Source organism: Hippocampus zosterae, chromosome 1, assembly GCF_025434085.1.
Source record: "Hippocampus zosterae strain Florida chromosome 1, ASM2543408v3, whole genome shotgun sequence".
Lineage (NCBI taxonomy): Eukaryota > Metazoa > Chordata > Actinopteri > Syngnathiformes > Syngnathidae > Hippocampus > Hippocampus zosterae.
In genome coordinates, this window is record NC_067451.1 from 7,515,825 (window position 1) to 7,540,592 (window position 24,768).

The following is a 24,768-nucleotide window of genomic DNA, read 5'->3' on the forward strand; positions in this document are numbered from 1 at the left end:
AACATCCTGATTCATAAATAAATGACCAACTTGTTTACTGAGTCGATAAACTTTGAATTAGTCGGAACACACAGAAGGATATTTTTTGTGTGAATGTGGAACACGTGGATTGTGGCCCTCTTTAGAGTCTGGAGTTTATAGACAAACGTTAAAAGTAAATAATGATTAATCATGGAATAAAGCGTCGAAATAAACAAGAGGCCAAGTTGACAAATGCTGGTTACATTTTCCACATGTTGCGTTTCCAGGATTTGTACAATCATCTTGGTTCATTTGCTCATTTCCTGTCTGTCCAAATGAAAGACTTCATTTGACGCCTGGATATGATTCAAGTTGGACGAGGATTGATTGTAGTGTTTTTCTCTCTACAAAAAAAATGTCCAAAATTGATTAAATGCATGATCATATTCACGTTGTCATTCAAACATTTCATGTAAAGGGCAGATCACCTACTTGGAGCGTAAAAAATAAAACGTTTCCATATTAACGTAATAACTCCGCAATATTTCAGTTCACACTTCACATGCAGTTCCCACATCAGGATGACATGTTATCAGGCGACACACTTCCTGAGTGAGCGGCTGTCAATCAAAACACACACACACACACACACACACAAACGTGCAGGCATACATAAAGTGTTCTTCATTCGCATCGCTTTCATATCGCCTTCAGCATGAAGTTCTTCTTCTTCGCTGTCCTCCTCTGTGTCAGCATCCCGGCGGTTACAGCCGCGGACGGCTGCCATAGTGACCGGGATACGGACCACCGAGTGCGGCTTAACTGCACGGCGGCCGGTCTTAATGGCGTTTCTGTGGGTCTCGAACCCACGATTGAGGTAACTACGCCGTGGCTTCTGGTAAAGTAAGGCACAATTTTAATTTGATGTGCAGAAGGTACAGATTTTTTTTGCATCTATCGATGCAAGTGACATATTGCATTATTTTCCACGGCGGTCCTGAATATTTCTCATGGCGTTTATGCGTCCAGTCTATTTGACGTTTGTATTTGATGCCTTGCCATGAGATGATTCTCATGGGAAATATGCAGTTTTTGCTGAAAAAAAAGGTTACAAAACGCTGTTTCAGGTGTTGTCTCAATCTTAACTGTATTCACGTTCCCCGTCCGTCGTTGTCCCATGAATGTCAATAAAATATATCTACTTTGGCGCAAACACGATGCCGATTGTCAAACGGTCGCCTTTGAGTGACACATCGCGGACGAGCGCAGACTTCCTGCTTCCTGTTTGACAGTTTCATCTCTTCCCTCGTGAGGTTCTCTTGTTTCCCAGGAACCAGTTCTCCAGCCTGTCCTGGGCATCCTTCCAGATTTTCAGCAAGCTGCACGAGCTGGACCTGACGGCCAACGAGGTCACCGGGAGTCGCGCGACAGGTCACGCAGACCCGACCGCCTTGGGCTAAATCCCACCTCGCTGTCCCCTCAGGTGGGTGAGTTGACGGCAAGCGACACGCCGCTTCTACCGAACCTCAGCGTCCTCCGACTGGGATCCAATCATCTCACGGCTTTAGTCAGCGGGGCCTTCTCCGCCTGCCCCGCCCTGACAAATCTCTACCTGGACAACAACACCATTGAATCTCTGAGCCACGACGCGTTCGCTGGACTCAGCAAGTTAGAGGTCAGGTGTCAGCGTGATTGATCGACTTTGGCCCAGATTTTTTTCTTGTCATGCAAACAACAATGTGAAAATGATTTTGCTTTTGTTTGAATGTCCCTTACGCGTCCTCCCTTTCAGATTCTAGACCTGACATCCAATCGCATCACGGTGCTCCCGCCCCTCTTACTCCGTCCCCTGGTTGCCATAGAAACACTCTACCTGGAAAACAACCAGGTGGGAGACGAGAGACGAAATCATCGTGAGGGACAAAGGAGAGACCTTCACTTTCTCCGTTTCCGCCTCAGATCAGCAGGCTGCCAGATGATTGGTTCAACCCGAGAGAGGACGTGCCCTACCTGTATCTCTCCGCCAACCCGTGGTCGTGTGACTGCGGCCTGACGTACCTGCGCATGTACTTGGATGACTTCTATTTCAACTTCTACGTGCGCGACGGCAAGATCATCCTGAGAGATGCTAAGAGTGTGGTTAGTTGTCGCGCGCGCCAAACAAACCACTGGAGACATTTTACATCCTTACCTTTGCACCCTTCCCTTGTACAATTCTTAGACTTTTGCACTGGACTGATCGTCAGTCGATTAATCACGCCTGATTAATTTACAATTAATTTACAATTAAAATTTACAACAATAACATCATAGAAAAATGGAGGCGCTTGCTACATTGCTGTAGCAACAAAGCTAACTCAATAGTCCACACATCCAAATAATGTGTGAAAGGATGAAGGCTTTTATAGTACCGTAGAAGGTTTGATGCTGTACTACAACATGTACCATTGCATAAAACACCTTCATTTGTAACCTCTAAAAATGTATAAAATAAAGAACCCAATCTTTATTACCTAATATAGATAAATTGAAAATGATGTGATCGAATCGGGACAACACTACTTACAACCATCCCAATTTAAAACTATTCTATTTTTTCAGGAAGTAGACCACCAAATTTGCACCTTTTCTCAACAACATAGCCAAATAAAGTCATATTTTTGTAAATTTACTTCCACCCAGGAGTCCAGTGATTAGCGCATTGACCTCAAAGTGCTCAGTGCAGAGGTTGTGGGTTTGCATGTTCTCCCTGGGCCTGCGTGGGTTTTCTCCGGGTGCTCCGGTTTCCTCCCACATTCCAAAAACATGCATGGCAGGCTAATTGAACACTCAAAATTGTCCCTAGGTGTGAGTGTGAGCGCGGAAGCTGGTTCGTCTCTGTGTGCCCTGCGATTGGCTGGCAACCGGTTCAGGGTGTCCCCCGCCTACTGCCCGAAGACGGCTGGGATTGGCTCCAGCTCCCCCCCGCGACCCTAATGATGGATGGATTGCCTCCACCCCTTGCACAGCTATGCAATTCATTGCATAGTATTTCTGTCTGCATTCAATTTCGGGAAGACATGTTCTTCCGTAGTTTGAGCCGTAGTTGCACTTTGTGCCATGTGTAATGTCAGGTCAGGTGAGTTCCTTTTAAAGTCACGCCCCACTCTGGCCTTGCAGGTGTGCCACTCGCCTCAGCGCTTCAAAGGTCAAGCCGTCATGGATCTGGACCCGGAGGACTTGTGCCCGCCTTCTCCGAAGCCACAGCCCACCCCCTTATCGACAGGCCCCACCAATAGAGAGCAGGAGAGTGGGGGTCCCAGAGGCGACGGGCTTGTTGTCTGGCAGCCTGCACGGACCACTTCCAGGACTTCATTTCCTGAACCTTCCGGCACCAAGACCGCTCTACCGCGCCCTACGACTCCAACTGCCTCACTTCCTACAACTGAGTCACTTCCTACAACTGAGTCACTTCCTCCAACTGCGTCACTTCCTCCAACTGCGTCACTTCCTACAACTGAGTCACTTCCTACAACTGCGCCACTTCCTACAACTCTAACTGCATCCCTTCCCGCTGCTCTCCCAGTTGTAACACCCACCAGCTCTGAAATCCCGCGGACGCGGCAGTGGGTGAGGAATGACGTTGCCGCCATTCCCCTCCGCGGAAGTCCCAGTGCCGGTGTTTTTTGTGTGTGGTTATTGGCCGGTTATGCATGTCTCTGTGCGATGGGGGCAGTGAGTTCCCTCATAACTGTAGTTAGACTGGTGGTCTTGTACAGGGGGGCGTACAAGCCACTGAGGGTCGCACTAGCGAGTGCGGGCGGCACCCAGCAGGTGAGGCTCTGCGGCGGCGTGACAGAGGTGTATCGGTCTGTCCTTTTCGTGAGCTGCAAAGAGGAGGAGACGGTCCAAGCCGGCCCGGTGTATAGGACGACCCTGCACCGTGCGCCCGGGACTCAGGTAGCACTGCAGCAATGGAGTGATGTCGTCGGAAGGCGTCAGGATGGCGCAGGGTGGAGGCAGCGCTTCAGCGTGCTTCTGCGTCAGGAGAGGGAGGGGCCGGACGGTGGGAGGGAGGAGCGAGATTGGGTGGTGGGTTCGTGGCTCGCGCAACACCTGCCCGAATGTGAGTGAGTGTCAGTCATCCCGCTGACTTCCTCCCTTTAATTTCTGTTTGCCATCTTGCTCATGATAATTTCATTCAATGTTCATACAACATGCACATTTAAAATCAGGACAAATGAAATGAATCAAGTTATATGGCGCAAATCAAAAACTATATGAGAGCTTCTACCAACGTCTTATTCATCGGGATGCAAATGAACATGAGAACCATCTTTAGCAGATTATTCTGAGACGATTCCAGTCGGCCTCGAAAGTATGTAAAGCTTTTTGAGTCAAATTTCACCAAAAGATGATGCAAATGAAAACACAAAAATCCCATTCCAATCGGTCAGCAAGTGAAAATGCTTTTGATGACAATTAATGCATGCAACGTCGGATGATATTATAATTTTTTTTAAATTCAATTTCTTGTTGTAGGTCAACTCATGAAAAATGGAAACAATGCAATCAAATTTGATATAGCCAAGATGACTCTGTTAACCACCAAAGCCCAAGATGCGTACTATTTATTATTAAATGAGTGATTTTAATTAAAAAAAAAATATATATATATATATATATATATATATATATATATATATATATATATTTATTTATTTATTTCAAGGGTTAAAATTCTGAAATTGATTTGAGAATAAGGATGGATGGCGATTTATATTCTTACTGGACATTCGGCAGACATTTCAGAAGTTGCCACCAACTAGTCCAGGGGTGGGCAAACTTTTTGGCTTGGGGGTCGCATTGACTTTTAAAATTTGACAGAAAGACCAGGTCAGCACAAGCTATGGTACATTTAAAAAACTGCATTTGTTGACAGTCCATATCAAACATCAACAGAACAAAAGGATGAATGCACTGTATTAATATACTTTTTTAAAAATGACGACAGTGTTGTTGATGCCTGTGCATTTCTGCAGATGGGTTGTGATCAGACCAGTAGAAGTAGAGCGATACAGAGGTCCTAGGTGGTCGAAAAGATCTCGCCCCCCTCCCCATGTTCTGCAACTTCAAGTCAATGCGCCACCTGGCGGTGAAATGCCTGTCATTACAAGTCCAATTGAAATGACTGCAATCATTCACATCGAACCTTAATTGTGGACCAACCTTCGGCCGTCCGGATTAAAAAGACCAACGGGCCGGATTCAGCCCGCGGGCCGTAGGTTGCCCACCTCTGAACTAGTTCGTCAGCAAGCATGGCTGACATTAGTCGTTCGGTCTCAACATTAATGAAATAAAATTAGATACATTAATTGAAAATGAGTCACGTGAAGAACGTCAGTTGCTACAATACAATACATATTTATTTATATTGCGCTTTCGCAATAGCTTCAGCTGTAACAAAGCACTTTACAGAACACTTAACATAAAACAAAATATTAACACAACACATCAGACACGGACAGTCATGTAATCATAACCACTTTCCCTGCATACGCGTTGTTGTTTGAAACAGTTGTAGACGAAAGAGGAGAGAATTACTGTCTCGTTGCTTATTTGAAGGAGAGTGCGGTCATTACTATAGTACTGTACTGTAGTTAAACTACAGTCGTAGTCTTTTTTTCTTGATATTTCATGCAGTATTCTGATTGACGCGTGGGACCGTGCTGCCCCTCACAGGTTAGTATTGGTACTACGACAGACATAGTTGTTCATTTGGTGCGCTGCGCGGTATACATTCGAAACAGAGTAAACACGTACACGTACACTTTTTTCCCTCGTCATGCGAGGGGTTTGTCCCATTTTAAAATGTCACTTTTGATGTTCAAAATTGGGCCGTACCAAACGGCGACAAACAAACAAAAACCACAGGCTAGTCTGAGCTCGCAACAGTGACGTCAGTGCGCGGCCATTGGATGAGCGCGCGGCTCCAACAAATTAGAGTGGGAAAAAAAAGGGAGAGAGATCGCAACAACAACAAGGACGACGACAACCAAGACCAAGACGACGACAGCTGCTCGATTGAGGGCCGCCGCTAAAGCCACATTTCAACTTTGGGCTCAGTCGCCTCTTCGCCAACCAGGAAACCGGTGAGGAAAAACCCCGCGCGGGCTTGTTTGGCTTCTTGCGAATCGGCCCGCGGCAGCTTCCGCCCAGTCGCAACTTTCTTTTGTTCACTCCAAGAGAACGAGTCGGCGTTTAGGGCGCGTTTTCTGTCGATCAAACGCGTACCGACACATTTCGAGGTGCTCTTGATTGTCAGAACAACCTTCGGACCGGCTGGTCGAGAGCAGCTGTTGGGACTCCTGCTGTTGTTGTTGACACTTTACAACTGTGTTATTACCCCAAGCCAAACTCGCTATCCCTCTCTCTCTCTCTCTCTTTTTTTTTTTTTTTGTTGGACTTATTCCCCAGATGTCACAATGGCCGCAAACTTCAGCATATCCGACAGCGAGTCCGAGCCCTCTGAGGAGGTAGAAGAAGGGGACGACGGCCAAGGAGCCGCTGAAAAGGAGCAGGAGCAGTGCCTCCGCCAAGGCCTCCGCCTCACCTTGCCGGAGCTTCCAATGGCAGGTGGGCCAACACGCCATTACACTTGAGATACCACCCTCAACATTATTTAGTTGCCTGGCTTGTCCTGCTTTTCATTCACGTCATTTGTCCCGGAGACAAGCCCGTTCATTCAGAGCAAAACGTGTTTTTTTTAAAATCATCCAGAAACCTACTGTTAACTTTTTGCAGCAGTCTTTCACTTCAAGAGAGCCTTGCGATGGCTTTACACAACACTCACATGTTCAAAGTCAGGTGCAAACTTATAAAAAAGTGCCCAGGGCTCACCATCTGAAAATAGCTCCGCAGTGATGGGACATTGTGATTTCCCCTGTAATGTTGTCGACGTGATCGTCTGAACGAATGCACGCGCTTGCAGAGACGTACAGAAGTGTTGCATGTTGATCGTTATCTGTTGCCTGCCATGGTGAATCTTTGGTGATAATTTTTGTGAGCGATCGCTATCATGATGTCAAATGAATGTCAATAATGATGAATAACAACGTTAATTTGCGATATCTTGTTTCAGAAAACCTGCAAAAAATGATTTATCAAGAGCAACAATAAAGTGGGGAAGAATGACTCAAAAATATAAAGATAGCAGAGTTGACAATACTAAAATGTCTACAACTAATTAAAACTAACATACACACACACAAAAAAAAAATCCAAATTAAATTTGAAACGACTATAATGAAAAATCCCAACATTTTAGAATCCTGGACGAAATGTAACTTCAACTATTTATCAAGGCCTGTTTTGACTTGTTAATTCCTTGCCCAAAGCCGGTTCTGATCCAAAGAGATATCAGTTGCCGCAAAGCGACCCGAGGCTGTCGCAAATAGCGTTCATGAAGCGCCATCGGTGCCACCACCCGTCCCTGACCTTTCGTGTACCCCCATCTAGCAATGTCGGGGCGTATCCGGCTCAACTCGGAGTCCCACGCTTTGGCAGCGTCCCGAGAGGAGGAGTTCCAGGCCAGGATGGACGAGGAGGTCGGCACGCCCACCGACGGGGCGCCGTTCCGGGGGCGCTCCAAGTCGGCTCCCCCCGTGCTATGGGCTGCGAAAAAGTACGGACGGCAGCTGCGGCGCATGAGCGACGAGTTCGATAGCCTGATGGACAAAGGGGTGAGAAGCGTTGGGGGGGCGGGTCATTAAAGTGTAGCTTGGGGGCTCGTATGGGGGCACAATATAAGTTTTTTTTTGTCCCTCTCTAATAGAGAGAGAATTTATAAAAAAAAAAATTCCAGAGGAAAAAGCTTCTAATATCCGAATCACATTTTTGAATTTCAAGTCATACAATGCTTTGAAAAAAGGATGAGCTCTCACGCCTTCATATTTCCCATACGGTTCATTTAACCTTCTCCACCCACCGTGGGGGGGGTGCTGGAGCCTATCCCAGCCAACTACGGGCAGTAGGCCGGGGACACCCTGAACAGGTTGCCAGCCAATCGCAGTTGACCTTCTCGACATGTTTATATTAATCCGAATACCATGTTTAAACGAGTGAGGGCGCCTAGAACATATTACTGTAAATTTTGTTGACTTGACCCCGCCTTTAAAAGAATTACATTTCTTAAAGATTAAATGCAAATGTGGGGCGGCCCGGTAGTCCAGCGGTTAGCACGTGGGCTTCACAGTGCAGAGGTACCGGGTTCGATTCCAGCTCCGGCCTCCCTGTGTGGAGTTTGCATGTTCTCCCCGGGCCTGTGTGGGTTTTCTCCGGGTGCTCCGGTTTCCTCCCACATTCCAAAAACATGCGTGGCAGGCTGATTGAACGCTCTAAATTGTCCCTTGGTGTGAGTGTGAGTGCGAATGGTTGTTCGTTTCTCTGTGCCCTGCGATTGGCTGGCAACCGATTCAGGGTGTCCCCCGCCTACTGCCCGAAGACGGCTGGGATAGGTTCCAGCACCCCCCGCGACCCTAGTGAGGATCAAGCGGTTTGGAAGATGAATGAATGAATGAATAAATGCAAATGTTATGTACTTAAAAGTTAAATACAACTGAACTGTACTTCGGCAGTTCCTCTTTTGCACACCGTCCTTCCATCCATTTTCCGATCCACTTGATCCTCACAAGGGTCACGGAGGGGGGGGGGGGTGCTGGAGCCTATCCCAGCTGTCTCCGGGCAGTCGGCTGGGGGACAACCACTCACATTTTAGCAAGTCTGATTTTAGATTCTGAGAGGAAAACATCCAGTTGTTGACTTCAACCCCTCATGGAATATCGCAGAGAAACGATGCACTTTTAACTTGTTGTGCAACTTTCTGGGTGCAGGAGTTGAAGTTCAAGAGCGCCGGCGGCACATCCAGGACCATCCACCACTCCAAAACCTGGTGGAGCTACCTCTTCAGCCACCAGGAGACGGAGGGCGAGAACAACAACCACCACGACAACCACGCTAATCGTACCGAGTAGCCTCTGACTGAGACTGCGGAGAGGATGAGAGGACTTGGGGGTTGGGGGCGGCGGGGCGGCGTCCTCTGTCGCTGGACTTTTGGTCTGGATTCATGAAGGAGACGCAGCGATGCGGACTCAGGTGTCTTTTCTTCAACTACTTTACATCCAATTTTTGGTCATCTATTGTTGTCAACCGGGTAACCGGTGTATTTAACGCACGTGGTCCTTCCCACGGGACTCGCTCGTCTCGCGCCAACACTATGCAAACATACTGTAGACGGGTTGGTGAAAAAGAAACAAGCGTTCCAGACAACGGACCTGAAATCGAGCCGGTCCAACTCGTACCCTTTTGCGCTGACGTGACTCAACAATCGGCGTCCTCCGGCGCCGTGCAAAAGATTTTTTTTTTTTTTGGTCATTCCAGCAAAGGCCATGCCAGCGGCCTGACGCCTTTTGCCCGCCGCCGTGCGAAAATCAGTCGAGGAAAGAACAATCTTGTACACAGACAATCTCAATCCAATCTTTGGTCAAATGTCAGGGTTCCGGAAAGGACGTGACTTTTGAAAAGCACAAATTCATAGGAGATGTTTTAAAAAGATTTCTAACGGTGTAAATATTCTCGTGGCGTGGCGGCGATCGGAGCGTCTCGTGGTGTCGTCATGTCCTGTTTCACAATGTGTTTGCCTTCCGTGACGTCGCGTTTGGTGTCACCGGAATGCGGTTGCGCATGACTTTGAAGTGTTGGCGGGGACGCGCTCCCATTTTGGCTCGCATCGTCATATGTATGCTCTTCACGTGGCTTAACACTGGATGGATACATGTTTTTTTTGGGGGGGGGGGGTTGTTGTTACGGCCACTTGAAAATTGAGCTTGACCTCTCTGTCACCATTAAAATATGATAATCGGTGCGCTGGTTCCGTCTTTGGATGCTTTTATTGTAGATTCTCCAAATGGAAATTCAGACAATCTAACTGCCCACTTTATTATTATTATCATAATTATTTTTTGGGACGTTCAACCACGTGTTTAATTCAATTTTATCATCCCACTTGTGTGATTATGAATAGACTGAAAATGATATCTACCCCCTCCAAAACCTTGTTAAGAGTTCTGGTTTTTAAATGTTCATTTATGATTATCATATTTTTTTTATTATTAAGGAGTGATGCAACCATTAAGTATGAAATGTTTCAGGAAAACAAGTGTTGAAAGAACTGCTGTCGGGGCAACCCTGTGGACCTGCGTTAAGCGTGCGCGCACGCTGCCGAACATCATCAACTGAATCTTGTCAAATGCCTTCAACTTGTGAACGCGACGCTGCGCGGTACCGCCTTAAACTTCAACGCATGATGACGCCCAAGCCACACGTAAAAAAAAGAAAAGGAAGAAACTTGGGCACGTGCAGTTTTGAATCGGTATTACTTGAATCTGTGTGGAGAATATTTGAATTGTGCTTTTTTGGGGGAGGGGGAGATTGATACATGCATTTTCTCTACAGCTGTGAAACTTCTTATTGTAGATGCTGTCCTGAATAAACGACACTTAGGACACAAAAAAAGTGACTTGTTTGCTTATATAAGTCAAGTCAAGTCAACAGATATATATATAAGATAATATAAGAGCTTCGGGCGGCCCGGTAGTCCAGTGGTTAGCACGTCGGCTTCACAGTGCAGAGGTACCGGGTTCGATTCCAGCTCCGGCCTCCCTGTGTGGAGTTTGCATGTTCTCCCCGGGCCTGCGTGGGTTTTCTCCGGGTGCTCCGGTTTCCTCCCACATTCCAAAAACATGCATGGCAGGCTGATTGAACACTCTAAATTGTCCCTAGGTGTGAGTGTGAGCGTGGATGGTTGTTCGTCTCTGTGTGCCCTGCGATTGGCTGGCAACCGATTCAGGGTGTCCCCCGCCTACTGCCCGGAGACAGCTGGGATAGGCTCCAGCACCCCCCGCGACCCTAGTGAGGATCCAGCGGCTCAAAAGATGAATGAATGAATATAAGAGCTTCATATATGAGTCTGAAAATTCACACCCTCAATTCAAATACTTGTTCCATGAAATTGTGAAAAGTGTCTTTATTTTCCTCGATTGCAGTGCCGCTGTTGTCCAATCAGAGTTCAGCATTTGCACATTTCCGGGGCCAATCTAATCTGCACCGGGCCTTCACATCACTAGCAGGAAATGCTGGCCCACCTAACTTGGGCCTCAGGGGCAGTTTCTTGCATCGATCATATTTCAGTTCAAATTCATTTCCTGGCCCTGATGACATCACCATTTTCCTGTCCTCTGATTGGTTGGTCGGAGTAAAACTTGTTCCAGGCAAGCTGGACGAGCAAATCTGTGGCGAAATGCACATACGTTTGATCTTCAGCATCTCAGGTGAGTATTCTGTATTTCATTCAAAGGTTTTATGGGGTGGGGGGGTTGTCCTTTCAGTTGATGCACAAGGCAGAGCTGCGTGTCGTTAAGTCATTCAGTACCAGCCATTTCTAGACCAAGTTTGAAACGGCAGTTAAAAACGTGTTTGGGAGTGAATGAGTTAATACTGCCTTTTGGTATCTTATCGCCGACTTCTGATTGTAAGTGTGATGTGACAGTGTTGCTGTTACAAGGGGGAGTTAAGTCCCCACTTTGAACCCGTCACCGGCAGTTGCCATCAAACTACTTGGGAGGGATCCCAGCAGAACCTCTGTCCTCGATCCAAAGCCGACAGTTTGCCCATGTCGCCGTCGCTCAGCGTGAAGTCAAAAATCCTGCAGTTCTCCCGAATCCGCTGCGGGTTGGACGACTTGGGGAGCACGGGGACGTCCTGCTGCACCGCCCAGCGCAGCAGCACCTGAAAGGAACAGAAAACACATCAAAAATTGGGGTCAGCAACTTCTTTTATTGTGAAGGGCTACCACTTACATACACGCTTCTGAAATAACACATTGGCTGAAGTTACCTTTAATTATGTTAAAGGTAACTTTAGTTGTATTATTAACCCTTCCGTGCGGCAATAATGATAACCTGATAACATGCGAAGCTGTCCACTGTGGTGACCACTGTCCCTCCATCCATCTATCCATTTTACGATTCGCTTGATCCTCACAAGGGTCGCGGGGGGTTGCTGGAGCCAATCCCAGCTGTCTTCGGGCAGTAGACGGGGGACACCCTGAACCGGTTGCCAGCCAATCGCAGGGCACACAGAGACGAACAACCATCCACGCTCACACCCACACCAAGGGACAATTTAGAGGGTTCAATCAACATTTTTTGGAATGTGGGAGAAAACGTGAGTACCCGGAGAAAACCCACGCAGGCCCGGGGAGAACATGCAAACTCCACGCAGGGAAGCCGGACCTGGAATTGAACCTCTGCACTGTGAGGTCGACGTGCTAATCACTGGACCACTGCGCCGCCCACATGAAATACATTCATTCATCTTCCGTACCGCTTGATCCTCACTAGGGTCGCGGGGGGTGCTGGAGCCTATCCCAGCCGTCTTCGGGCAATAGACGGGGGACACCCTGAACCGGTTGCCAGCCAATCGCAGGGCACACAGAGACGAAGAACCATCCGCGCTCACACCCACACCAAGGGACAATTTAGAGGGTTCAATCAGCATTTTTTGGAATGTGGGAGGAAACCGGAGTACCCGGAGAAAACCCACGCAGGCCCGGCGACAACATGCAAACTCCACGCAGGGAGGCCGGACCTGGAATTGAACCTCTGCACTGTGAGGTCGACGTGCTAATCACTGGACCACTGTGCCGCCCACATGAAATACAAACACATTAAAATGACGCGTGTAGCAGTAGTTGAATTTTTTTGCAGTTCAGTTGTATTTATCCTTAGTACAGTAAATGTAAGATTAAAACCTCAGCCTTTGTATTTTTTTATTGCTGTATTTTCATGTTGGCCACGACGAAGGTATGTGATCACGTTCGAAGGAAATCACAATGTCCCGTCACTAGTGAGTTAGGTTATAGTGCAATTTTTGGGTTCATCCTGAAATGGCACCAAAAAGCCAAATTCCCCTACCTTTTTCGGAGAGGTTTAAATGTTAGTGAAAGGTTTTGTGTGTGTGTGTGTGTGTTTTTTTTTCTCAATAAAGAAAAGCCATGTTTGCAAATGAGCCGTTCACCTGAGCAGGCGTGCGCTGGCAGGACTCTGCCACTTGGAGCACTTGCGGTTCTGTAAGGAGTTCCCCCCTCCCCAGGGAACTGTAAGCCTGGAAGCACACGCCGAACTCCTGGCACACGCGCCTCAGCTCAAGCTGGCATTCAAGTGGGTGGAACTCCACCTGAAGGACGGGGGGGTTGGGGGGGGGCGTCAATGTCAAGACACAAATGCGGTGGGCGAGATAGACAACGGACGTCCTTCACCATACCTGCAGCACCGCGGGCCGGACCTTACAGCTGCCCATGAGCTCTCTCATGTGTGACGGCGTGTAGTTGGACACCCCGATGGCCTTGAGTTTCCCTCGGGCGTGCAGCTCCTCCAGCGCGGCCCAACTCTGAGCTCTGTTGCCTGCTGGCACCACCTTCATTAGCGTCTTGAGAAGAACTGAAGAGAAAGTCTGACACAAATCCATTTATACGTGCCTGGGTTGCGCTGGTCAGTCACATCCAGGCCGCGAGTCCCGGGCCAGTGGATCAGGTAGAGGTCGATGTAATCCATCCCAAGGTTGGACAGGCTGTGGAGGGCTCCTTCCATAGCCCCCTCGCCTTGATCTTTGGGGCCCAGTTTACTGCAGGGAGCAGAAAAGAATGCGTCATCAACATTTGCCAGTTTAAGGTTTCAGAGGCACTTTAAATGGTGGCAAGTGAGTGCTGACTCCCATTGAACATGACCTTGAATGTGATTAGAACACATTAACATTTCCAATTATAAGAGGGTGTGAACACTTGTTTGCAACACACACACACACACTCAAACACACACAAACTCAAACACACCTGGTGATGAATACATCCTCTCTGGTCAGGTCGTATTTTGGCAGGAGACTTTTGAGGGCGCGACCCAGGTCGGCTTCATTCCCGTACACGGCGGCGCTATCGAAGGCCCGGTAGCCCGCAGCCAGGGACGCGTCCACAGCTTGGAGCACGTCCTCCCAACTCGACAATTTGTACATGCCCAAACCCAAAAGGGGCATCCTAACCCCATTGTTGAGGAGGACGGATGGTGCAGTAGAGGCTGAGGACATCTTTGTCTGTGGAGCTAATGTTCTGCAGGCAAGGAGGAGAGTTATGCCAGGAATTTATGAAAGTCTCACTGTGTGCACTGACTGACCGAATGAGGCGATGGCCCACTCGTCTCATGACAAAACTCTGAACAAGTGGAGCAGTGTAGTAAGCCGCCACATAACACTGCCTTTCACAATAAGCATTCTTACATAAATCCATAACACAAAAGTACAAGCTCCGGTCAAATTTGAGAACCTTCTCTGATGAAACATATCAAATGAGCTTGAGAAATCAAATCTATCAGTATTGACTCCATCCATTAATATCCAACACCGCTTATCCTGAACAGGGTCGCAGGGAGTCGCTGGAGCCTATCCCAGCTGACTTACAGAGACAAACAACCATTCACACCCACATACACGACCATCAGCGACTCAATATTGATTTCTCGCAACTATTTTTTACATCTTTTAACTATTTTTACATTGTACTTTTTCACTCCAATACACGTTTAACTAAAATCCGTAAACTTCAGTTCTAATGAGAGTAGTGATAAAGAAGAGGGAGCCTGGTGCAGCACATTACTCAAGTAAATGTACTTGGTTACTCTATCCACCACTGACAGTAACACGAACCGCTTGTCCGGCACTCTATTGACGTCACATTGATGTGTTAGTGAAATTTTATCTCACCTGTTCAGGCCTTTCTGCAGCGTTCTTTGGTTATAAAAGGCTGCAAAGAGGAAGTAAGAGGAAGAAAAGAAAGTTGGAGCCGATAAACATGCTCTGGGCAAGGGTTGGCTCAATCATAGACAATCGTACGTTATCTAGGTGCGACTTCAAAATGTACGTCGACATTGCCGCCATATTGGATGTGTCAAAAAGGAGTGAGGAGTGTCGAAGCACCTCCATTTTAGGTGCTTACAAGGTTTTGTATTTTTGTAATGTTTGTACGAGTATTAATTTACACCTAGGTAAATATTGAAAGAGAAAGAGAAGTCCAAGTTTTTTTTCATCAAATTACAAGTGGCAAACGTTATTTTAGTACTCATATTTCTAAAATACAGCTACCGTAGTGTGTGTGCGTGCGTTCATGTGTGTGCGTGTGCATGGAGTGTGCTTGCGTATGCGCGGGTGGCTGAGTGACAGCCACGAGTTGTGTACTTTCTGTATTGTAACAGTTGCCCAGGAATAATCACGGAAATTACATCACACAGGTTAATGGAACACTCTAAATTGTCCCAAGGCGTGAGTGTGAGCGCGAATGGTCGTTTGTCTATGTGTGCCCTATGTTAAATTGCAACCACAATTTGGGGGTGGGGGGGCCTCCCAATTAATTTATTTTTCAACATCGTTCAGTCCTAGTAAGCCGGAAATGGGTGCAAGGTTGTGCACTGCTTTCTTTGCCTTGTTGCTAAGGGAAGAGGCCTTCCGCGCAGGATGCACTGTAATTGGCCAGGAGCCTGCCTCACAAGCCAATCAGAGTACAGCGATACCTCCAGCAGGTGAAATCAACAGCAATTAGTCATGATGACAATATAAAATAAATAACCCGATCAAAATCCTCTACGTTTTGACTGAAATAATACATCAGATATTATTACTCCGCTTGCTGTTTTTCGCATCTGTTTACAACAAAATATGTTGAACAATGTCAAGTCCAAGTGATGATACTGAGCTTGCTACTTTTCACAATAAGTGTTTTGCTGGAAGAAATGTTCATATTGTCGTACCGTTGTGTGGTGTCAAGTTTGCTCACTCATCTTCATCAAACATAATCCTAAAAGTCAAATACGACAAAAGAGACGTAGCTTTTTTATCCTTGGATCATCGCGTTCAAAAAGTCAGCAGAGAGAGCTTTTGTTTCGAAAGTACGCCGGACGTAAGCGGCGCAGTACAGCGAGATCTACGTGCGACCGGAGCTGATGGCGGCGGGGCTGGCGGAGGGTCTCACCGAGGAGGCGGGGAAGGCTCCAGGCAGAGCGAGGAGGCCCCGGCGGTACCGACACACCGAACCAGAAGCCCACAGCGAGGACGGATGGAGCGGTACGCGTCTTGTTTGTCTTATATGTGGACACAACGTGTGTTTGTTTGGATGTAGCGTTCATGGACCACACGCCATTGATGTCTTGGTTGTTTTTGCACTGAGTCGAGTGTGAACGCGATAAAGCTGCGAGCTGCCTCCTGTCATGACTTCTTCGAAGGTCAGGGGGCGCTAGTGAGTCTTTGCGCCTTCAGTTGTCAAGGCAACTGTAGCAAACGAACACGTGACCGCCAGAGGCAAAATTAACACGGAAAGTATGCTACTAAAATAGCTACAAAGAAGCTCGAAGGAGGAGCACTACAATTTTCTAACCTTTACTGAGCCAAGGCACATATCGTAGACTGGAAAGAAAATGTCACACCTTTAGCAACATCACAAAGATATATCTCGAAATAATGATGATGTCTTACTTTACTCACAAATGTAATTTCAAACACTCTTCTAAATATTCATCATGCTTACAATTTGACATCATGAGACAGAGATGACACTACCAATGATCACAAATGTGCACAAAGTATTGAAACGTTCAACAGTCCTGTACATTCAAAGGTGTAGAGAAGGTCGAATGAAGTTCACCTGTAAAAGGAAACAAAGACGTGAAAGCTATGGCAAAAATATGGCGAATCCTTTTTCTGAGCATCGTATGTCTTGTGTCTCTGCAGGTGGGATCTCCTCTGGGCTGTCATCTTGTCTCCAGCAGTCGCGTCCCCCTGTATGGCGCTTGAAGGATTTTGCCTGTTAGCGTAACTTGTGACCTCTGTGTTGTCAAAACGCTAACAAGCTGACAACTCAAGACAATTCTCCTCACAGTTACCGGCAATAAGATTGTAGGGTCAGAATTGACTTGTAGTAATAATCATGGAACGACAAGGATCAGCCAGCAAGTTCAGTGGCTAGCAGGTGGTTAGCGCAAGCAGCTAACGGTGGCGCGGGACTAGGGAAGTGGGCGGAGCAGGGGTGCGATGGAGTACCACTCTGGTGGCAGCCTGCCCCTGCTGGGGAGACCGCGCTACTGCCCTGGCACCAACGCTAACGGCGGCTACCTGTGCGAGACGGGACACTGCTGCGGTGAGACAGGCTGCTGCACGTACTACTACGAGCTGTGGTGTGAGTTTTCTGAATCACTCCCTTTGCACTAGTGGTATGGAGGGACTGTGTACCTATCTTGTGATGCTGATGTCACGTTCAGGGTTCTGGCTCCTGTGGACGGCCCTCATCATGTTCAGCTGCTGTTGCGCGTACCGTCACCGGCGAGCCAAAGTGCAAGCGCAGCAGCAGCAGCGGCGCCAGCGAGAGATCAGCCTGCTGGCCTATCGGGGTACCGCCTCCTACCCGTCCTCCATGTTGGACCTCAGTAAGTCGTTTGCATCTCGTGTGCCACAGAAGGAGGAGATGCTGCAGATGTTGACGTGTGTGTGACCTGCGTGCAGGTTTCCTGGCATCGCTCAAGCTGCCGTCGTACGAGGAGGTGGCGGCGCAGCCCTCCACCCCGCCGCCCCCCTACAACTCTGTTTTTACGGCGCCGCGCTACCCGCAACCCCCCCGCACTGCCGACCCCCACCTGCTCATGCAGCACGACCCGCTGCTGCACCGCCCGCTCAGCGACGGCCCCTCCTCTCTCAGCTCAGACAACAGGTGCGTAGCCGTGAGCTTTGTCTCCGTTCCACCAATCGAATGGTGCACAGCAGTCACATGACAACACAGAAGAACTCAGTGCCCTCACACAGAAGAAACATTTTCAAAGTAAAACCTGGTGAAAACGACAGAAAAAAAAGATGCAACGTAATCTCTGTCTGGAGAGCCTATTGTGCCGTTTCATGAGTGTCAACAAAGCTCAATTAAGACAGATACCAATGAACATATCAATACCTGAAGTACTTTTGATTTGGAAAATATCATTTTTTTGCGAACAAAGAGCTTTATTTCTGACGCAGGTGATGATTTGCCAATGTTTCTGACATAATAGAGCAAAGGCGACTGCATTGGAGGACTTACTCAATGTCAGATTTTATTTTTTTTGCCTGAAGTATTGGTGGCTGGTATTGGCAACCTCCATGAGTACCCGATACCTTCAAATAAGGCCATATCGGCCCAATAACAAAACCTGGTATTGGTACTTGCTCATCCCTACTTGTGGCAGAATTTGACTTCATTTATAAAGATTACCTTTATTTGTGTTCCATTAAAAGTGACATCGGGCGGCCCGGTAGTCCAGTGGTTAGCACGTTGGCTTCACAGTGCAGAGGTACCGGGTTCGATTCCAGCTCCGGCCTCCCTGTGTGGAGTTTGCATTTTCTCCCCGGCCCTGCGTGGGTTTTCTCCGGGTACTCCGGTTTCCTCCCCCATTCCAAAAACAAGCGTGGCAGGCTGATTGAACACTCTAAATTGTCCCTAGGTGTGAGTGTGAGTGCGAATGGTTGTTCGTTTCTGTGTGCCCTGCGATTGGCTGGCAACCGATTCAGGGTGTCCCCTGCCTACTGCCCGAAGACAGCTGGGATAGGCTCCAGCACCCCCGCGACCCTAGTGAGGATCAAGCGACTCGGAAGATGAATGAATGAATGAATGAATAAAAGTGACATTGTTGGGCAATATCTGAATTTGCACATTCCCATTTTATATTTGTTTACAATTGACGTTCATGGTTTGATTTTTTTTTAAAAAGCCAGAAATTACTTGCCAGTTATTACGGTAGTACTCCAGTTGTTTTTGCTGAATACGTATTATTTGGAGGATTACATCTTACACTTACTTGTGTCCTGTTATGCTAAAATATGAGTACCGGTACTGACATTTGAGTACAGGTTGTGGCTACTCAACCCACCGCTGCATATTTGCTTCTTGTCGCTCTGGCTTCCCTGTCCACGTGTCGATAAAATCCAACATATGTCATATGTTGTTGCTGCTGTTTTTTTTGTCATTTTTGTTCTCTCCAAGTGGATTTCCAAGAAATATCCATCATAATACAGATAGCCGCACATGGAATGTATTGTTTTGTTGCGGCATCGGGATCCACCGTACTGCATTACCGAGTAACCGAAGTTTAGACGATGGGTTAAAACAGCAGACCTGCTATTTTTCTTTCCTGCAGCTCCAGCTGCTCCTGTGACTCGTGCTGCCCCTCCTCTCTGTGTAGCTCCTCCCCCTCTGCACCCCTGACTTATGAAACGGACACAAGTCACGCCTCCACGCCCAGCGAGGTGGCAGCCCTCCCCTTCGATGTCGCCATAGAAACCCCCCCGCAGGCTCCTCTCTCCCCCGGCCCCGACACCACACCTGCCCTCGCCGACATGGCCACCGCCTCAAAAACCAGCTCGCCGCTGCCCAGCAGTCCTCCCGCTAACCTCGTCCCAACTCCACTCGTGGACCCGGATTCCGCCCCCGAGAAGTCAGGGTCGGCTGAGTCCGGCGAGTGCACGGCCCTCTCTGCCCTGGCCCCTCCCTCCACCTCTTTCCTCCTGGACGCACCACTAGCGACCCGGCCCGCTCAGGCCCCACCCAAGCAGACGCTCTTCTCGCCGTGCGTGGATGTCTTTCCAGCAGAGCCGGAGGAGGAGGCAAACGAAGACGACGTGGACGCCGACGAGAGCCAGTACCGTCACCGAAGACTGACCGGCGACTCGGGCATCGAGGTGTGCCGCTGCCGTGTCCAGGGCCAGGAGGCGCAGGAGGAGGATGCCGAGCCAGAGAGCGGCAGTGAGGGAAAGAAATCTGATCTCCACGACAGCGTGGACTGTCCCTCCAAGTGCGCCGCCACACCTTGCCACCCCCGCGAGGAGGCGGGCGATGTCGTGATCGTCGTGGAGACGGCGTGATGGACGGATGCGGTCGTCACTGCAGATGATTGACAGGCCTGCCTTGAGCTCCCAATAGACGGAACGCTCCAGCCATCCATTTTCATTTCAAATGTAGACACTTCCTCTTTGATATGGACATGTTCTGATTGGTCATGGATATCACCTGATTGACACGGCAACTTCCTGATTGGACAGAGGGGCGTGGTGTTTGACACAGATGCGTTCTGATTGGACCTTGTGTATTTCCATTTGGCCTTTTACGTACATATCCTAATTGCAAGTGGCTCCACGTCTTTGGACAATTCATGTTTGGATGTGGAGATATTCTATGTGACATGGATGCATCCTAATTGGAAATGGGTTTTTGTACACTTCCAACTGGACTTGTACGCTTCCAGAAGGAACGTGGACATTTTCAAGGTTGACACATCCTGTTTGACATGTACACTTAGGAATCTGGACTCGCACTTCCTGATAGGACACGGATACTTCCTGTTGAATGTCAACGCATACTCCTGACGCACGCTCATGGACACTTTTAGTTTGAACTCCGGATTGTACCTCTACACTTCCTGATACGTCATATACAATTTCTGATTGGTCATGCACACTTCCTCAACGGACTTTTGACACTTCCTGATTTGACATGAACTCTTACTTATTGGAAATGAACACTTCATGTTGTACCGTTGACTTGACAGACAGGTGAGTGGAAGACGAGGCTCCACTCCATCCCTCCTTTGTGTGCTAGATGTGGTGCTTTTCTTCTTTAGCTGAGGGACTGCAGCTGCAGAGCACCCTCTGTGGTGGATTACTGTTACTACAGCTAGCCAAGTTTGTAGCTCTTCTTCTTTCTCCTTTTGTCGCTTTTGACTGTAGTCACAACACCCAAGTTGAATGTAAGTACGTCAACACAGTGCTTGCCAGATGCTAACTACCTAGGAGCTCAGCGCTAATCAACAGTAGCGCCCAAAGTTTGTCACCTTTAAAAAAAAAATGGTTGCAAGCAAGAGGTTGAAAAGAGGCACCTCATTTTTGTAAAGCCATTAAAACTGATGTGTTGGGGTGTGGTGGTAGGGGACGTGGCTTCTAAATTGCAGTACATTACTTGCGTCTGGTTTACAACTTTTACGCATCGACGGGTTTAGTTTTTCTCTGCTCGTCGCTACTTCCTGTTTGTGTCGTGATGAGGCGCTAATGAGCCCAAGTCTTCTCATTCCGATGATCTAGAATACGTGTTTTGGTGTGTGAGCTGTGCTAAATAAACGGATCACGTGTACAACGTTTATTGTTTATTGAAGCGCCGTCATTTCGGATCATGAATGGAAAAAAACGGATGACATTTTCAGAAGCAATCGGTTAGTTCACGTGAGTGCTAACTTCCCACCCCGCCCTTGGCCTGACGGCAACCTTATAAGGCAGTGGCTGCAATACTACGCCGAGACGACCCTGCAGGTTGGGAGGAGTGGCCCCGCCCGGCAGCATAAAGCTCATTCGCTGGAGCATGGAGGACAAGAAGAGGAAGAGCTCCGTCCTAGCGAGCGATTCGCCCACGCAGATGCGAGGCCCCGCCCCAAAGGGCAGGAACCAGGAGGGTATGACTCGCTGACCCTGGTCATCAAGGAAGCGATCTGGAAAAATTTTACAAAAACTTTTTAGGTTCACTTTTTGATCCCCTTTTTGGCGTGCTGGGCCGGGTTACCTGGCCTGAACAGATCCGGTCGGTCCCAGTGGTCGGGGTCGTGATGGATGGCCCACATGTTGACCAACACGCGAGTCCCACGGCGAATGGCGTGACCTCCGATGCTGTGGTGAGAAACTGATCTAAGCCCACACGTGCGCACTGCGCCCGTGATTGTTCGATGTACCTGCTGTCCGACATGGCCATGTGCGGGATCAGCACCGGGCTCACCGGCCGGATCCGCATCCCCTCGTTGATGACGCTATCCAGATACGGGAGCCTCCCGCGGTCCGCCGCACGCACAGCTCGTTCGCCCACTTCCTCATCGAGTTCCCTCTGTGCTTTTTCCTGGACCTGCAGGAGGTGCCTCGCATCTTCAGTCATCAAATGCGGCGTCTGACTGAAAACGCGCGTAAGCCCGCACCTCGGGATGGTGCAGTAGATAGGCCAGGATCCAAAGCAGCGTGGTGGATGTCGTCTCCACGCCGGCGCCGAAGGCCTCCGCCGCCGTCATCAGCACATGGTCGTCCGTGATGACCGTCCCGTCGGACCCGGGTGACCCTTGACCCTTCAGCAAGGCGTCCAGGAGATCTCGCGGGTCCCCTTCGCTCAGCGTCGCCTGGAGGCGAGACTTTGCTCAGTCGCCACCTAAGGAGAATCCGACGCCTTCTCCTCGCATCTTTCACCTTGTGTTCGTGCAGTTTTTGTGTGAGGAGGCGATCTCGTACGCGGATGCACGCCCTTAGCTTGCTTAGCGACTCGTTGGGGAACACCTGAGTAAGCAGCAGAAGCTTGTGAGGTGGTGGTGGGGGGTGGGGGGGGGGGGGGTTACGCCAATGGGTAGTCTTGTACCTTCATCCAGGAGAAGATGTCGACCAGTCCCCCCTTGGTGATGGTCTGCACGATGCCGTCGTTGTAGCGCATCACCTCCTGCAGCTCTCCGTCGCCGTGTTTGTAAGTGGTGCCGAACACCAACGTGCACACCACGTTGGTGACGGCCGTGGTTATTGCGAGTGACGGGTCGAAGCCCCGCCCATCGCCGGACAGCAGCTCTGCGCACAAACCGTCCACCTCGGACAGAACTGACAAAACGTCATCGTCGTAAGCCAGGAGGCCCGTGGAACCTCAGATCACAAATTTAACTTGTTCCAAAACATATTTTCATCATTAATTAAAATGAACAGAAAAAAGACTTACTCTGCAACCAAAGCAATATTTGTCTGAAAATTTTGCTCATGAACACATTCGTGATCCGAGATTCCACTCGACCTACCGATATCCTGCAGGCGGCTGCTTCCTTCTCCGAACAGAGCGAAGGAAGAGTGCACCAGGCGGCGATGCAGTTTCCACAGCGGCGAGTAGTCCGAGAAGGCAATGTCTTTCCCGCCACGGGTCAGCAGATCGGTGGTCACCTGCCGGACGTAAGGATAGTTGACGTGCGGCACAAAATTTTTTAAAAAAAAAAGGGCGCCCTCAACGGCTTCATGGAGCGTCACCATGCTGGGTCGCCCGGCGAAGTCCCGCCCTCGCTGCAGCAAAACCTCTCTGGCACAGTCGTGATCGTTGACCACCACGGTGCGATGCGGCCCCAGGTAGAGCTCGAACAAGGGCCCGTACCTGATACACACGCGCGAGCTTTAGTGAGCCGCCCGAGTCCGTGCCGGTCCACGAGTTCAAGGTCTCACTTTCGGCCAAACTTCATGAAGAGCAGGTGTGGGGGTGCGGTTCCCGTCATCCAAGGCAGACTGCCCACTAGGGGCAGTCGGGGCAGGCCGGGCATCCCGCCGGAGCGCTGACCAAGCGCCGCCAGGATGGCGAGCGCGGCGAGGACGAGGAGGACGAGGAGGACCTCGAGGAACGGCGAGACGGTCACGGGAAAAACATAGGCTACCATGGCGAGGAAATGAAGACAAAGGTCGAGCGGCTCGTCTTTTAAAGTCTTGACGGCTGCAGGGACCTTGCGCCGGTTGGAGGCCGCGTACGTGAGTTTGTCTGCGTCAGGCGACCTTGCTGATATCACAGCGCATACCAATCCAAAGCAGGCCCAATGTTGATCATTGGATGCCATGATAAACACACCCCAGGGCTCAGATTGGTTGCCATTGAAACACCGGCCACTAGGGCGCGCTGCCGAGCACGTTGGCATCTTTGATTTTTTTTTTTTATCAACTTGTGTGAATGTCCTCCTGTCGCCATGGAAACCACATCCCATCCTCTGCGGCAAAACTGAATGTTGTGTGTTTGTCAGACACAGTTGTTGTTTACGTCCAACATGCGGATTTTCATTCAAACAGGTGTCGCCATGGAAGCAACACACACACACACACACACACACACACTTAGTGGATGTGACTGCAGCGGGTGTGAGATGCACTGCCGCAGTGAGGAAAGCCCGCCGCTCCTTTTATGGCGTGGGGATGCCCGCCGTCACCGCAGGAAGTCGGCCATGTTTGGGCATTCTTGACGTTCACGGCGGGGGGAATCCCTCGCGCCGCTCTCCGCCAATGAGGCAGTGCCAGCATTGCCACGGAAACGGAGGGTATAAAAGGGCCGGCGAGCACAGGATCTCGGTATCCTCGGCACCGAGTGAGCGTAGCGACCCAAACTCCGGACGCATCATCCCGGCCGAAAAAAAACCGGACAGAATTCCCACCTCTCTCTTGACCGCCATGCATGCCGAGCGCCACTGCGGCTTCCTGTCCGACTTTGAGGATGCGTGCAGCGCTTGGGTGGACAGCGTGGAGTCTAACCACTGCGATGTCAATGAAACCGACCTAACAGGTGAGTTGGCGAAGCATCGTCATCATCATCATCATCCTCATCATCATCATCATCATCATCATCCTCATCATCATCATCATCATCATCATCATCATCATCATCATCATCATCATCATCATCATCATCATCATCATCATCTTCTTGTTGCTTGCGTGCTGATGTCATCGTGCTGTTACGCAATAATAACAAATCCCTCACCCCCACCCCCTCCCCACTTCTTCTGTTGCTCTCCAGTTGTCTCTCCAGGAACTGACGCCTCCGACTCAGATTTCTTCTCTGACTTCAGCGACTCAGACTCGCTCTCACCCTCCTTCGACTTCAGCGGCAGTTTCCTGACTGAACCGAGCGCA

At 49.2% G+C, this 24,768-nt stretch overlaps 5 protein-coding genes across 8 annotated transcripts; 3 read left to right on the forward strand and 2 right to left on the reverse strand.

Moving 5' to 3' along the window:
- The first annotated feature begins 635 nt into the window (after positions 1–635).
- Positions 636–4,613, forward strand: LOC127599414 (platelet glycoprotein Ib alpha chain). The gene is made up of 6 exons (XM_052063385.1): positions 636–838; positions 1,275–1,370; positions 1,445–1,636; positions 1,754–1,849; positions 1,921–2,100; positions 3,121–4,613. Exons 1-6 carry the CDS (start codon positions 677–679, stop codon positions 4,072–4,074), a joined length of 1,680 nt encoding a protein of 559 aa, XP_051919345.1. The 5' UTR covers positions 636–676; the 3' UTR covers positions 4,075–4,613.
- A 1,810-nt stretch (positions 4,614–6,423) lies between these two features.
- On the forward strand, positions 6,424–10,344 carry badb (BCL2 associated agonist of cell death b). Of its 2 annotated transcripts, none has more exons than XM_052063567.1 (3): positions 6,424–6,563; positions 7,449–7,682; positions 8,832–10,344. In XM_052063567.1, exons 1-3 carry the CDS (start codon positions 6,426–6,428, stop codon positions 8,970–8,972), a joined length of 513 nt encoding a protein of 170 aa, XP_051919527.1. In that variant the 5' UTR covers positions 6,424–6,425; the 3' UTR covers positions 8,973–10,344. The 2 variants fall into 2 exon arrangements, with proteins under 2 accessions (XP_051919527.1, XP_051919522.1); XM_052063562.1 differs by having other exon boundaries at positions 6,426–6,576; positions 7,459–7,682.
- A 1,028-nt stretch (positions 10,345–11,372) lies between these two features.
- zgc:101765 (uncharacterized protein LOC450036 homolog) lies at positions 11,373–16,207 on the reverse strand. Of its 2 annotated transcripts, none has more exons than XM_052063540.1 (6): positions 16,070–16,207; positions 13,889–14,158; positions 13,535–13,680; positions 13,321–13,460; positions 13,075–13,233; positions 11,373–11,784 (listed from the first exon to the last, which is right to left on the reverse strand). In XM_052063540.1, exons 2-6 carry the CDS (start codon positions 14,134–14,136, stop codon positions 11,605–11,607), a joined length of 873 nt encoding a protein of 290 aa, XP_051919500.1. In that variant the 5' UTR covers positions 14,137–14,158; positions 16,070–16,207; the 3' UTR covers positions 11,373–11,604. The 2 variants fall into 2 exon arrangements, with proteins under 2 accessions (XP_051919500.1, XP_051919491.1); XM_052063531.1 differs by lacking the exon at positions 16,070–16,207 and adding an exon at positions 14,809–14,944.
- Positions 16,013–21,238, forward strand: LOC127599461 (WW domain-binding protein 1-like). The gene is made up of 5 exons (XM_052063427.1): positions 16,013–16,161; positions 16,825–17,269; positions 17,352–17,516; positions 17,593–17,797; positions 19,251–21,238. The coding sequence occupies exons 2-5, from the start codon at positions 17,125–17,127 to the stop codon at positions 19,972–19,974; spliced, it is 1,239 nt and encodes a 412-aa protein (XP_051919387.1). The 5' UTR covers positions 16,013–16,161; positions 16,825–17,124; the 3' UTR covers positions 19,975–21,238.
- A 10-nt stretch (positions 21,239–21,248) lies between these two features.
- LOC127599354 (steroid 17-alpha-hydroxylase/17,20 lyase) lies at positions 21,249–24,177 on the reverse strand. 2 transcript variants are annotated; one of them, XM_052063290.1, is made up of 9 exons: positions 23,323–24,175; positions 23,134–23,254; positions 22,911–23,049; positions 22,490–22,719; positions 22,324–22,410; positions 22,062–22,256; positions 21,825–21,991; positions 21,659–21,762; positions 21,249–21,587 (listed from the first exon to the last, which is right to left on the reverse strand). In XM_052063290.1, the coding sequence occupies exons 1-9, from the start codon at positions 23,847–23,849 to the stop codon at positions 21,316–21,318; spliced, it is 1,842 nt and encodes a 613-aa protein (XP_051919250.1). In that variant the 5' UTR covers positions 23,850–24,175; the 3' UTR covers positions 21,249–21,315. The 2 variants fall into 2 exon arrangements, with proteins under 2 accessions (XP_051919250.1, XP_051919241.1); XM_052063281.1 differs by having other exon boundaries at positions 22,911–23,254; positions 23,323–24,177.
- Between the last annotated feature and the right edge of the window lie 591 nt (positions 24,178–24,768).

Bases quoted from the DNA above. Each gene is read 5' to 3' on its own strand.
- LOC127599414 (XM_052063385.1), top strand. From the start codon at position 677: ATGAAGTTCTTCTTCTTCGCTGTCCTCCTCTGTGTCAGCATCCCGGCG. The intron at 839-1,274 runs GTAACTACGCCG...TTCCCTCGTGAG, and splicing joins GTCTCGAACCCACGATTGAG to GTTCTCTTGTTTCCCAGGAA. The intron at 2,101-3,120 runs GTTAGTTGTCGC...CTGGCCTTGCAG, and splicing joins TGAGAGATGCTAAGAGTGTG to GTGTGCCACTCGCCTCAGCG.
- badb (XM_052063562.1), top strand. From the start codon at position 6,426: ATGGCCGCAAACTTCAGCATATCCGACAGCGAGTCCGAGCCCTCTGAG. The intron at 6,577-7,458 runs GTGGGCCAACAC...ACCCCCATCTAG, and splicing joins GCCGGAGCTTCCAATGGCAG to CAATGTCGGGGCGTATCCGG. The intron at 7,683-8,831 runs GTGAGAAGCGTT...TTCTGGGTGCAG, and splicing joins ATAGCCTGATGGACAAAGGG to GAGTTGAAGTTCAAGAGCGC.
- zgc:101765 (XM_052063540.1), bottom strand. From the start codon at position 14,136: ATGTCCTCAGCCTCTACTGCACCATCCGTCCTCCTCAACAATGGGGTT. The intron at 13,234-13,320 runs GTATGGTGAAGG...CCCGTCCTTCAG, and splicing joins TCCGGCCCGCGGTGCTGCAG to GTGGAGTTCCACCCACTTGA. The intron at 11,785-13,074 runs GTGAACGGCTCA...TGTTCCTTTCAG, and splicing joins GCCAGCGCACGCCTGCTCAG to GTGCTGCTGCGCTGGGCGGT.
- LOC127599461 (XM_052063427.1), top strand. From the start codon at position 17,125: ATGGAGTACCACTCTGGTGGCAGCCTGCCCCTGCTGGGGAGACCGCGC. The intron at 17,517-17,592 runs GTAAGTCGTTTG...ACCTGCGTGCAG, and splicing joins GTCCTCCATGTTGGACCTCA to GTTTCCTGGCATCGCTCAAG. The intron at 17,798-19,250 runs GTGCGTAGCCGT...TCTTTCCTGCAG, and splicing joins TCTCTCAGCTCAGACAACAG to CTCCAGCTGCTCCTGTGACT.
- LOC127599354 (XM_052063281.1), bottom strand. From the start codon at position 23,849: ATGGGATGTGGTTTCCATGGCGACAGGAGGACATTCACACAAGTTGAT. The intron at 21,992-22,061 runs GTGCGGGCTTAC...CACCTCCTGCAG, and splicing joins ATCTACTGCACCATCCCGAG to GTCCAGGAAAAAGCACAGAG. The intron at 21,588-21,658 runs GTAACCCGGCCC...AAATTTTTCCAG, and splicing joins ACCGGATCTGTTCAGGCCAG to ATCGCTTCCTTGATGACCAG.